Genomic DNA, 13,759 nt, shown 5'->3' on the forward strand with positions numbered 1-13,759 from the left:
GGACGGGGTCACATGGATGAATTTGGAAGGCTGCGGTGTGCTGGATCAATTGCAGTGGTTTGATGCCACAAGCGGGGAGCTCAGCCAACAGGATTGCAGTAGTCTAGATGGGAGATGATGACGCCTGGATTTTGATTCATTTTGTACAATATTTCTATACATATCTACTATTTAAATGTGTATTATTTTGAAAGGATTGAATAGTGTCGTTGGGTGGTAGCACATACTTAACTAATAAGATACAAGATACCTACTGATTATTTTATGTTGGTGGCTTTGGTTATGGAGGCGTGATAGTTGGCCTTGGTGACTGGGTCTGCATTTCTGGTGAGGATGCCTATGGAATGGTTGGTACGTGCATATTGTGCATCTGCGCTGCCCGTTGTTGCATGAGCGTTCTGCAACGGTGACAACGAGTTTGTGAGAGAACGGAGCCTTTTGACGACGACACACTGGAATGAACCTCCACTCCCTTCCCCCCACCCCAGAACACAGCACTCTTTCACTTCACTATTTCTTTCCTCTTCTTTCTCTCCCACTTATATTTCACCCTCATCCCCCACTTACTCCCACTCTGCACAGCTTGCGCGGACAGCATTCACACATCCAGTTTAGACCCACACACCACCTTTGATGTGACTGTTCCATGACCGAGTATTGTGTCTGAAACTAGCCTTCATGTTTTATGTCAAAAGGATTACGTGTGTGTCGAGTCGTTTCACTGTGCGTCTTTGGGCTAATGTCAATGCCTTGTGATATGATGGGTAATTTGTTTAGTACTACCGTTAATGATATTTCTACTCCAAAATGGCCACCTTTTTAATAAGTTACTGTAGCTACTCTCTGTACGGAGAGATGGAAGGCAAGACTCAGGCCTTTTCTCATTCGACATACACTTGAGTTGAGTTTAGCCCTGAGACCAGAGTAGCCCTGTCCATCCCGTCTGTCTGTCCCTAGTCTATCCATGCCGCACTCCCCAGATCGGCACCACATTTTGAGTGGAGAGGGGGTTCACCCACTCCACTTGACTTCATTTAAATAAATAGTCAATTAAATTCATTTACTGTCCAATCAACATTACACGTAATCACATTATCAGTTGGTTCATCACAATATGCAGCAACCTTCAAATTGACATTTGACCCAAAAGTATCATCTTGTTAAAAACAATTGTGTCAAGTGGAGTGTGGTGAGCCCTCCTCCTTCCTGTCCTGTCTGAGGATAGGGCTGTTGTATGAGGCGACTCCGCTCAGTGCGCTGACCCCCTCTCCTCCGTTTCCAGTACACCCTGACCATTCTACGTCAAACTGGGGGCCTGGGCATCAGCATAGCCGGAGGACAGGGATCCACACCCTACAAGGGGGATGATGAGGTGAGGGCCGAGGACAGCTGTGGAGACTCCTAAATGTACAGATGGATTGTGTCCCAAATTCTCTATAGGGAACCAGTGCCCTGGTCAAAATAGTGCACTGCATAGGAAGACGATATTATTTTGGACACATGCTGGGGACTGATTGAGACTTGTGACTGTGTACTTGTCTGTCCCTCCAGGGAATTTTCATCTCCAGGGTGTCTGAAGAGGGCCCTGCAGCGCAGGCTGGGGTCAAAGTGGGAGACAAACTCCTAGAGGTAAAGTGTGTGCATGTGCGTGCTTGATAAGCGTATGGGTGCCCATTCTTATGCCTGTTTGCAGCCATGGTGCATTCATGGTCAAGGTCCATGAACAGGCCTTTTGACTGTAGAGAGAACCATGATCTCCGCTCCCTCCCGCCCTCTCTCTCAGGTGAACGGTGTGGTTCTCCAGGGGGCAGAGCACCACACAGCGGTAGAGGCCCTGCGCAGCTCGGGCGCCGTATGGGTGCCCATTCTTATGCCTGTTTGCAGCCATGGTGCATTCATGGTCAAGGTCCATGAACAGGCCTTTTGACTGTAGAGAGAACCATGATCTCCGCTCCCTCCCGCCCTCTCTCTCAGGTGAACGGTGTGGTTCTCCAGGGGGCAGAGCACCACACAGCGGTAGAGGCCCTGCGCAGCTCGGGCGCCGCCGTCTCCATGAGCGTCCTCCGGGAGCACATGGTGGAGCCGGAGAACGCCATCACCACCACACCGCTAAGGCCCGAGGACGACTACTTCCCCCGGGAGAGACGGGCCAGTGGCCTTCCCTTCTGCATTGAGGCAGGCTCCCCCGCAGGCTTCCGACACAGGCTGTCTGCCTGCCTGGTCCGCAATGACAAAGGTCTCGGCTTCAGCATTGCCGGGGGCAAAGGCTCCACAGCCTACCGCACGGGGGACATGGTGAGCTGAACACACACACATCCCTAGTGTGTACAGTAGACACTGAGATTCACACACACATCCCTGAATGTACAACAGAGTGGTGTAGGTGTTAATATTTCATCCTCCTGGTCTTAGTAGTGAGACCCTTTTTGTATGTATGTGGTGTCAGGTTGTCCCACTTCTCAAGTCAACACCACGATACCTCTAACTGCGCTAGCTACAGCATTAGAGGGAGAGTTTAAGAGTCAGGATTCGTGGATTTCCTTCCTATTTCTGTATTATGCCGAGTCATAGTCTCCCCCCCCCCACCAACCCCTCTAAGGTTTTCTCATTCTGACAACCCCTTTTCCGGTTCCAGCATTTACAGCCATCACCAAGGAGACAGAGATGTGAATAGCGAGCCTTGACACCTGATAGGTCCTGTGTAACTGGGACGGGAGGGGCCAGGGGGTATTTTGTTTGCCACTGCATTGGCTACATTCATGGCTACATGTCCTGTGCAAACACCGCTCTCAAACACACACACACACAGCTCGGGGAGCCTGTGGAGAGAAACCGAGATGCACACTTATCGCTGGAGTCTGTAAGTCTGCCTTTTTCTAGAATGGATGGTATCTCTGTTGAGATGGGTTAGGAGTAGGCCTGCACTTTGTCTGCCCCTGTGCATGATAGTTTAGAATTTAGGAGCTGAACCATAAGTACAACAGTGGAGGCTGCAGAGGGGAGGGTGGCTCATAGTAATGTCTGGAACAGAGTAAATGGAATGGCATCAAACCCATGGAAACCATGCGTTTGATGTATTTCGTATCATTCCACCTCAGCCATTGCCCTGGGCCTGCCCTCCTCAATTAAGGTGTCACCAACCTCCTGTGAAGTCCATGTACTTAAGTTATTCTTGTGCTGAGATCCTGCCGCATAAATACTACTTAACGAGCCCAAACAAACAATTGGGGGTAGTGGTAGACTAGTGACTGAATAAGACCGCTAGACTATATTAAGTCCTGGCTGGGTGAGGTCATCATTATTGGACATCCCCTGGTAAGCCCTCTCCCAGAGTAGACTGACTGATTTTAACTAGCAGGGGGCATTGCAGACCTGTTGCATCAGACTAAGTCGATAGCTAAAGTCTACGCCTCTTTGTCTGTGACTTGTCAACAGTTGGGATTATTCAATAAAGTCTTTGAAGTCATTCGACGAGAGACGATTTGTTTTCATGCACATTTTTTTGTTGTTGAGAATGTCTCTGTCTGGTCATGGTTTTAAAATGTATGAAATCTCATGTAGTATCAACATTTGCTGTGGGAGCTGTAGCTTCAGTGATTTGAGCTATCTGATTGACCAGCGCAGTAGGCACACTTGAATTAGCCACAGCTCTCCTGGTGCGCCGGGAAGGAATTACAGCTGTCAGTCTTTCTGGGTAAGTCTCCAAGATCTTTCCACACATGGATTGTACAATTTTTGGCCATTATTATTTTCAAAATTCTTCAAGATCAGTCAAAATTGTTGTTGACAATCATTTTCAGGTCTTGCCATATATTTTCCAGTATATTTAAGTCAAAACTGTAACTCGGAACATTAACTGTCTTCTTGGTAAGCAACTCCAATGTAGATTTGGCCTTGTGTTTTAGGTTATTGTCCTGCTGAAGTGTGAATTTGTCTCCCAGTGTCTGTTGTAAAAGCTAGGTTTTCCTCAAGGAGTTTGCCTGTGCTTAGCACCATTCCATTTCTTTTTTATCCTGAAGAACTCCCCAGTCCTTAACGATTACAAGCATACCCATAACATGATGCAGCCACCACTATGCTTGAAAATATGGATAGTGGTACTCACTAATGTGTTGCATTGGATTTGTCCCAAACATAACACTTCTTATTCAGGACAAAAAGTGAATTGCTTTGACACATTTTTAGCAGTATTACTTTAGTGCCTTTAGTTGCAAACAGGATGCCGGTTTTGGAGTATTTGTGTTCCTTCTCACACTGTCAATTAGGTTATTATTGTGGAGTAACTACAATGTTGATCCATCCTCAGTTTTCGCCTATTACAGCCATCAAATTCTAACTGTTTTAAAGTCACTATTTGCATCATGGTGAAATCCCTGAGCGGTTTCCTTCCTCTCCAGCAATTGTTAGGTAGGACACCTGTATCTTTATAGTGACTGGGTGTATTGATACACCATCCAAAGTGTAATTAATAACTTCACTATGCTCAAAGGGATATTCAATGTCTGCTTTTGAAAGAAAAAAAATGCTTGGCCATCTACCAATAGGTGCCCTTCTTTGCGAGACATTGGAAAACCTCCCTGGTCTTTGGGGTTGAATTTGTGTTTGAAATGTACTGCTCGACTGAGGGACATTACAGATCATTGTATGTGTTGGGTACAGAGATGATGTAGTCATTCAGAAATCATGTTAAACACTATTATTACACACACAGTGAGTCCATGCAACATATTATGTGACAAGCACATTTTTACTCCTGAACTTATTTAGGCTTGCCATAACAAAGGGGTTAAATATCAAATCAATCTAATGTATTTATAAAGCCGTTCTTACATCAGCTGATGTCCCAAAGTGCTGTACAGAAACCCAGCCTAAAAGCAATGCAGGTGTAGAAGCACGGTGGCTTTACTTCTTGACTCAAGACATTTCAGCTTTTCATTTTTTATTAATTTTGTAAAATTTCAAAATAAATAATTCCACATTGACATTATTGGGTATTGTGTTTAGGCCAGTGACAAAACAATTGACATTTAATATATTTTAAATTCAGGCTTTAACACCACAAAATGTGAAAAAGTAAAGGGGTGTAAATAATTTCTGATCTCAATCTCAATTTCATGCACTCATATTAGACACTCATTAGAACCAAGATGATGTGCACAGATATGGGCTTGCATCCCCAATTCCCAATCCCCTATTCCCTACATAGTGCACTACTTTTTTTTTTACCAGAACCGTATAGTGCACTATATAGGGAATAGGCTGCCATTTAGGACATAGACAGGATGACATTATGAACTGACTCTTGTGCCACGTGTCCGTCTCTGCAGGGGATCTACATCTCGCGGATCGCAGAGGGAGGGGCGGCCCACAGAGACTGCACACTCCGAGTAGGGGACAGGGTCATCACCGTGAGTACCCCTCCACTCCTCTGTTTAAGCCACATGGAGGCATCCCAAATGGCACCCTATCCCTTTTTGACCAGTGTACTATATATGGAATAGAGTGCTAATTGAGACACCACCCATGTTCTTCTCTTGCTCTCTGGACCAGAGCTCGATCTGTGTGAACTTCATGCCAAACACACCAACCAAGCACACCCACGTTAAATAACGTGGTGAGTAATCTCATCAAACTCACAATATGGTACATTCAAGCTGCTAACAACCCGTTCCATCTCATCCCAAAGATGCTCTATTGGGTTGAGGTCTGGGGACTGTGCAGGCCACTCAAGTAAACTGAACTCTTTTATTTTTATTTTTATATTAATTTTGGAAATCTGTTATCAAGTATTCTCAAGCGTTAGAGGGAGTTTGTATACAAATATAAGCAACTGACTCTATGGTCAGTGCTGGCTTCTGTTTGTCTCTCGGACAAGAGGACCAATGACACAGCCCGCTTTTTTGTCCCTCACCCCTCAGAGGTATCAGGACCTCGTTCTACATTTTAGGAAAGTTTACAGACTGCAGTCAATCCTCAAATGCCCTCTGTAAAGCAATAGAATAGTTTAAAATGTGTAAAGGACAAGAGCTAGGTCTAGGAGCAGCACTGAGGCTGGAGCTGTAGAAAAGTATTGATAACTCTGTTTGCTGACTCAAGATCAGCCCATTCTTTGGCAGTCCATCATATGACGTTGCTCTCTGTATTTTCAGTGAGCAATCGCAAACGGATGGCATAAACATAAGTCAGATTGGCCAACGTCCAAAAGACTGTATAGTTTATTGCATTGACAGGACTTGTAGGACTACTTTCAAGACTTTGGACATTGGAGAAAGACTTAACATGCAGAAGTTCCTGAAGAAGCTCCTTGCTAGCTTGCCCTCTGCTCCTCCCTTCTCCTCCTGCCTCCCTTCTTCTGTATGGGTATTGGCTCCTGGTCTCTTCAGATATCACTCACTCTGGCTTACTTTGTTGCTGTACGTCTCAATGTACTATATTGAGCAATGATTGAGTTACTTTATTATAGTACTAATATACAGCTTTATGGCAACGTGATGTGTTTCTAAACAATGAGGATATGAGTCTAAACCAGGGGTTGGAACCCAAATAATTTTCCAATCGTTTTGTTCTAAACAGAACCATTATTTATTTCATTCCGTTCCACTATTTCGAACAGCAAAATAAAGTCATGAAGCGGTTCTAACCAAAAATAAGTCATGGTTTATATTGTTTCTTTCTGTTCCTTTTTAAGCCTCTGAATGTTTATTTTTTTTATTTTTATTTAGCTTAAATTTGTTCTCAAATGGAATAGAGCAGCTTGTTATGGAGCCGGTAAGCCATGTACATGCATTTGACAGACAAGTGTAGTGGAGTGTAGTGGGCCTAACATAGATAACGCATGTCATAACAACAAGATGCCCAGCGCTCTCCTCACTCTCAATTTCAGTCGCACGACTTGCAACTGAAATTGAGAGTGAGGAGAGCGCTCGGCATCTTGTTGTTATGACATGCGTTATCTATGTTAGGCCCACAGAATTATACCCACAGAATTATATCTAGTGGTAAGTTACCATGATGGAGCATTCAAGCTTCAGATTAACTCACTCACTGAGTGACTTCTATGAAGGAACTTTGAATGTCTTTGAACTTCAGTGTTTGCTTAACTAACGTTTGGACCAGAGCTTGCTCTTGATCATGACTCTCAGTTCCATGACATTACACGTAATACTGCCTAGAGCTATCGACAGCTAGACCAGAGCTTGCTCTTGATCATGACTCTCAGTTCCATGACATTACACGTAATACTGCCTAGAGCTATCAAGAGCTAGACCAGAGCTAGTCAACAAGCTAGCAACACCAAAATGAAAACATATCTTACCTCTTTTTTGTAGTTAATAAGTCCAATGTGAAACTTGATAACTATACTGTCCTTAACTCGCATAGAAAAAGTGAATCCATTGTTCTCGATTTAAAAATATCTCCCTACTTTATTAATCATACCTGTAACGTCAGTAGCTACAGTAGACTATGCATGCTTCAGAGGGAAGGGAGAGGCAGGTAGCCTACACGCACGCACACACATACACACTGGCAAAGATTTTCAGCTGGCAGGTAGACATTGAAATAAGTTTGAGTGACAGCGATGGCTTTTTTTTCTCTCTTTCTTTTTTGACACTGGACAATATGCCTGAAATGTAAAATTAAGTTATTAACCGGTTCCTGTGCTTTTAAAATAAGTTATTTTCCAGAACAGTATATATCACTTTCGTTCTTGGTTCTGTTCTTCAAAAAATGTCATTATTTTCCGGTTTTCTGTTCCCTGAACTGGTTCCAACCCCCGAACACATAGCTCTCTTCCCTCACTGAACCTCTAGTCCTGAGTGTTGCACACTGTGTTTAGTCAGTCAGCCTACTGACGCCTGCCCTCATTGGTTGTGCCGTTGGATCCAGATCAATGGCGTAGACATGACCGAGGCCAGGCACGACCAGGCAGTAGCGCTGCTTACCGGCACCTCTCCCACCATTGCTCTCCTGGTGGAGCGTGACCAGGCCGAGCCGGGCACCCCAGGGTGCTCCCCGGGCCTGTCCCGTGCCCGCGCCCACTCCCCCCCACCTCCAGAGCCCTCTGACTCACCCGACCAGGAAGAGGGCAACGACGACTCCAGCCTCTTGCCCCACGGGAACCACCTGAGCCAGCCGCTGGAGGACGAATACCCCATCGAGGTGAGACGAAGGGAGCGAACGAAGCGGGGGGAAAAATGGTATAGTACTATGTTATGGGGATAGTGGTAAGTTACCATGATGGAGCATTCAAGCTTCAGATTAACTTTAGTTTTAATACCTTTAATACCTTTACATTAGGCTTTTATCTCGAATGCTCTACAGCTCAAGAAAAGATGGTGCAAGGTACGAATGCTTAGTCCTGACATAATAAAGCATAATAAACCTAGGATGGTGTAGGATGGTGTAGGATGGTGTAGTGGGGCCCAGTGAAATGCAGCAAGACCTGGAGTCTGTTCCATTGACTTAGAGCTTAGGCCTATGTCTTATCTCATACCTGTCTTCAAGTAGATATAGTAGATCCATGGATAGTTTGTGTTCCTTGTCTAGTAGAAGTTATTGACTTAAAGATTGAGTGTATTTGGTATTTGCCGGTTGTGACACTGATGTTTTCCCGAATTCCTCATGTCTCCTGATACTGTATTTGTAGAGCCCATATCGTAGAACCTTGTCCCTCAAATGAAACAACACTGTAGCTTCATTTCCTCTCCTGACAGGAAGTGGCGTTGGTGAAAGCGGGCGGCCCCCTGGGACTGAGCATCGTGGGAGGCAGTGATCACGCCAGTCACCCGTTCGGCATCAACGAGCCTGGCGTCTTCATCTCTAAGGTTTCTCTCTTGCTCCCTCTCTCTCTCTCTCTCTCTCTCTCTCTCTCAATTCAGAAGGCTTCATCTCTCTGTCGCTCTCTGTCTCTCTCGGTCGCGCTCACTCCCTCTCTCATTTTCCCGAGTTTGTGTATTTCACCCTCGCCTGCCTGTGCTAGGTGATCCCCCATGGCTTGGCGTGTCAGAGTGGGCTGCGGGTGGGGGACAGGATACTGGAGGTGAACACCATCGACCTGCGCCACGCCACCCACCAGGAGGCTGTTAAAGCCCTGCTCTCCAACAAGCAGGAGATCCGCATGCTGGTGCGCAGGGACCCCTCGCCTCCCGGGATGGAGGTGACGTCTCTTCAACCCACATGTGTTCACAGAAATAGGCCTACACAGTAGACCCACATGCACACACAGCTTCTGTCCCTTCTCTCACACACACACACACACACACACACACACACACACACACACACACACACACACACACACCCCCCCCCAACCAGTCCCATCTCCTGATCTATGTGTCCCAATACAGGAGATAGTGATCCAGAAGCAGCCTGGAGAAAAGCTGGGCATCAGCATCCGCGGCGGTGCCAAGGGCCACGCTGGCAACCCCTTCGACGCCACCGATGAGGGCATTTTCATATCCAAGGTACCTGGAACCCACCTTGTCATTCTATCCCCCTTGGAATACGGCCAATGATTGACCTCCTTTGATATATTGACTCCTCTTAACCCCCCCCATCCCTGCATCACCCCCTGTAGGTGAGCTCCAGCGGTGCGGCGGCCAGGGATGGCCGTCTGCTTGTGGGCATGCGGATCTTGGAGGTGAGTAACCACAGCCTGCTGGGCATGACCCACACGGAGGCTGTACGCGTGCTCCGCGCCGTGGGAGACACCCTGGTCATGCTGGTGTGTGACGGCTTCGACCCTGGCAACGCTGCCGCTGTAGAGGTGAGGGAAACGGATTAACATCCATTCCGGGTTGTAATGATCCTTAGATACAGAGTCAGATACAAATCGGATGCCATGTTAATAGCGCGTCTTTGTTTAATCTCAGGCGTCACCGGGCATCATTGCCAACCCGTTTGCCGCAGGCATCGTGCGTAAGAACAGCATGGAGAGCATCTCCTCTATAGACCGAGACCTGAGTCCCGAGGAGATGGACATCCTACAGAAGGTGAGAATAATATGACACACAGCCAGTGGGAGGGTCTGCACTCAGGCTTCAGTGGATGGTGTCCGGTGCGTGGGAGAAAAACCTGAGTGTAGAACTACGTTGGTAGTCGCACTCAACCCAACGAGGCCGAGCTGCTAAAATATACTTAATTTAATCCATGCTCGAAATAATAACAAAAGCTGTTAGTGCAAAGTGGAAAAAAAAAAAAAAAAAGCATACGTTTCAACTACACACACACTCACTCACACACACAAGACTCTCACACACACACACATACTAAACACAGGGGAAAACAGAGTCGATCACTTTTAATATGAAACATTTTGACCTAAAATCTATTTCCTAGGAGGTGGAGATGGTGCGAGAGACGTCCCAGTGGGAGAGAGAAGAGATGGAGAAGGTGGTGAGTGAGACTATGTAGCCAAGTCCTACTTCGCATGCTTTTTCTGCTACTGTGGCAAATTAACAGAGCCCTTTTCTAATGTGTGTGGGTTCTATCCTTTCTCCCCCCTACTCTCTTTTCTTCTACCCTTTCTCTGCCTCCCCCCACCCTCCTCCCTCCCCTCATAATGTCTGGGTCGTCCATACACCACTCCCATCTCCACTCACTCCACCTCCACTTAATTCCTCCATCTCGTTTGTCTTTTATCCCATTTCACCTGCATTCATGTCATCCCCTGTTTTCCATTATCTGTGTGGCTGGGTGTCCTCCCCTCCCCCGTCCTCTCTGTGAAGGAGCGCATGCGCTTGGAGCGTGAGGAAGATACTCGCCTGCTAGAAGAGGAGACCGAGGTGAGACCGGTACCCCCTGGGCCTCAGAGTCCTCAGCTCAACCAACTGCCTCCCTGTCAGAGAGGTGGACAGCTCCAGAGGATTTTACTATAGCCTCTGAGATGTTTTGCAACCTGTTGCGCTTCAATGCATATTTATGTAATGATGAAGTTACTTCCTTACAGAGTGACACATGAGAGGGAAGTAATTTTCCCCCACTATGTCTGACACTCCACCCTCTTCCCCTTTCCCTCAGAACCTGGGCACTGGGTCTCTGAAACTGGACTACCGGACGCTGGCCGCACTGCCCACCACCGCTCTCCAGAAGGTCAACAGGGTAAGTAAGAAATATACAGTAATTAGTTTACTTGAAAGGTAACTCTTATAGTAGACCTCTTATAAGACCTGTGAACCTTGACTAAGGCTGTGAAATGCCTGGAATTGTCTGCTGACTATCTTGGAAATGGTCCCTTTGGGCCCAGAATAGACCTCCCTGTGGAATCCACCCTGTTTATCTCCCGGGAAACCCTCTGTGGCCAGAGGCCAAGCAGGTGCCTCTGGAGGCTAGGGGGAGAATGTGACCCCCCCCATCCCCTCCCAATGTTCACAACCCTGACTCCTGCCTTCCTCACCAACGCCTTGGGCCCAAATAATCGATTGCCTCTACAATGGAATGGAACCATTCCATTCACTTCTGTGATATGATGAGATGCTACATTCCAAAACAAGATCCATTTGTTTCATCATGCACGCCATGTCAATGGATCCGTCTACCTTGGCTTGAAGACATCGTTTACAGAACAAACTGAGATGAATCGAAGGGTGAGGACACAAAGAAAAACTGAAGGCTGCCTTTCACATCATTAGCTGGAATGCTGGGAAATAGAAGAGAAGTGAAATGATGCAGCCAAAATGGTTGGTACCTGTTTCAGGAAAAAGCACCGAAGTCGCTGGACTGATTGGAGGAGGTGGATAAGGGGGGACAGCTGGCCGTTATTTTAAACTTAGGATAGGAGGGGAGTGGGAGGGATGCAGACGAGAGGGAGGGAGAGTGTCCCTGGAAGAGTGTGGGCTCTATTAGTCAGTCAGTCAGTGTCCCTGGAAGAGTTTGGAGCTACTGCACCCCTGGTCCCAACAGCCTACAGTGAGTATAGGGACAGGCCCTGGCGGGGCAACTGGGCTGGGCTCTTCTGTCTTCTTCCTTCCTTCATTTATGTATTAATGTATTCTACCGTCATTGTGTCAATTCTATATTCTAGCTACATGTGTGAACAGCAGCCATTTTTGCTAAAGCTGTAAATTACCAAGGATTTATGAGCTGACAAAGACATTATTACGCTCTCATACCTGTCACCGTTTTAGGGTCTTGTATAGAGATGCATGTACATGAGAGGCTGCAATTTGTGTCAATATTGTAGTTTTTTTCCCAAGCTTAGTTTGTATTCGGGGTCTTTATTGTATTTTGAGCTATTTGTGTTCTGTTAGCTATTTATTTTATCTTAATGCAACAGTGGTTAGACCTATAAGCTCTAGTACTAGGCCATGGAGCTTTTCTGGGAGTGCTTAACCTATATATTGCCTGCAGCTGTTCTTGCATTATGGCTGTGCATTAGAGTTAGAATGAGGACCCCTGGGTTCCATGACCTGTGTACCCAGGATGATTACCAGTGGTTCTTGTCATGACTCCCTGAGATTTTTCCTGTCGATTGGTATGTTGGATTTTCATTTGTTGGATTTTAATTTTTTGCGATAATTTTAATCCCTGTCTAAAGTTTATTTTTATCATAATGTTTATCTGCGATATTCTGACAGCTGAAGTTTGGTCATGTTATGGTATGTAATCATAGTATCTAAGGTATGTAGCAAGTTATATGAAGAAACATGCTTCTTGGTATGAGAAGGGAGCGGTAAGCAGAGATTGTGTCGTGATGAACCACACTTGGCTCCACCCTTCACCCAGGCCTTCTGGGTAAAGTTAGTCTCACCTTGTTGGCATGTTGATCGTCTTTCTTGCACCTCCCCTCCTCCCTCAGGCCTCCAGCCGTAGCCCAGCTGTCCTCGACAGTCTTCTGAGCCTGTGCCAAAAGGGTACTGGTTTACATACCACCCCACCAGGGTTTCCGTTAGCCAGTAATTGACAGATAAAAATGAAAGTATGAAAAGCCAATAAAAAAAAATTGCCGGCCAAATTGACTTCAAAATAATGCTTTTTATTCATTGATGGAAATATCAGTTGATGTAGATGCATTTGACAGTCATGTTTATCAGCCTGTGTATTTTCATGATTTATCGCGCACGCCTATTTTGAGGGGAATATCGCTTCAGACCGCTAGAGTTGCTGCTGCAGCTTCTCAGCTCGTTGCTGCTGGAGAGAAATGTGCCGATGCCCAGTCATTGCGCAACAAATGTAACCACAATTACATGTTAAAAACAGAGCTTCTCTATGTTTATTTTTTCTCAACTCGTAATTGAAGCGCGCCTCCTTTTCACCCTACAGGTTTATAGGCAACGGTAGGCATGTCACCCACCACTTTACAATGTAAGCTGGAGGCAGTATGCATTTTGAAAACATTTACTTCATTTGTTTGAAACCTGGTCGTTTTACTTCATATATTATGAGGCATGCCTTGGGCGGCAGGTAGCCTAGTGGTTAGAGCGTTGGACTAGTAATCGAAAGGTTGCAAAATCGAATCCCCGAGCTGACAAGGTAAAAATCTGTCATTCTGCCCCTGAACAAGGCAGTTAACCCACTGACCTTGTTTCAAAGTAGCCGAGGCAAAATCCCACCATAGAAATGTGGAGCCAATTATTTTATGAAGACTTCCTCATAGGCCGTTGAAACCAGCATTTCTCTCCTGTTCTGTTGGTTTTCAACTTTCTTTCGTTGTCCAGAAGCCAAAGGCACAATCCTAGTCATATTAGCAGCCCATCCTAGTTGTTGCATCTTTAGATTCCCCCTCTTTCTAAGTTTCTAACAGATTTTCATCTGTCACTTA

At 46.1% G+C, this 13,759-nt stretch overlaps 1 protein-coding gene across 1 annotated transcript in view; it reads left to right on the forward strand.

Moving 5' to 3' along the window:
* LOC139420483 (protein scribble homolog) overlaps positions 1-13,759 on the forward strand; it is a 128,224-nt gene that overhangs the window by 86,335 nt on the left and 28,130 nt on the right. The window contains exons 17-29 of the mRNA XM_071170681.1: positions 1,283-1,372; positions 1,552-1,629; positions 1,975-2,295; positions 5,328-5,408; positions 7,888-8,160; positions 8,715-8,825; positions 8,981-9,157; positions 9,348-9,464; positions 9,578-9,766; positions 9,873-9,992; positions 10,339-10,395; positions 10,728-10,784; positions 11,020-11,100. Of these exons, the coding sequence (XP_071026782.1) occupies positions 1,283-1,372; positions 1,552-1,629; positions 1,975-2,295; positions 5,328-5,408; positions 7,888-8,160; positions 8,715-8,825; positions 8,981-9,157; positions 9,348-9,464; positions 9,578-9,766; positions 9,873-9,992; positions 10,339-10,395; positions 10,728-10,784; positions 11,020-11,100 (1,752 nt within the window). The remainder of the gene's footprint in view (positions 1-1,282; positions 1,373-1,551; positions 1,630-1,974; positions 2,296-5,327; positions 5,409-7,887; positions 8,161-8,714; positions 8,826-8,980; positions 9,158-9,347; positions 9,465-9,577; positions 9,767-9,872; positions 9,993-10,338; positions 10,396-10,727; positions 10,785-11,019; positions 11,101-13,759) is intronic.

This window comes from Oncorhynchus clarkii, chromosome 11, assembly GCF_045791955.1.
Source record: "Oncorhynchus clarkii lewisi isolate Uvic-CL-2024 chromosome 11, UVic_Ocla_1.0, whole genome shotgun sequence".
In the NCBI taxonomy this organism is placed as follows: Eukaryota; Metazoa; Chordata; class Actinopteri; order Salmoniformes; family Salmonidae; genus Oncorhynchus; species Oncorhynchus clarkii.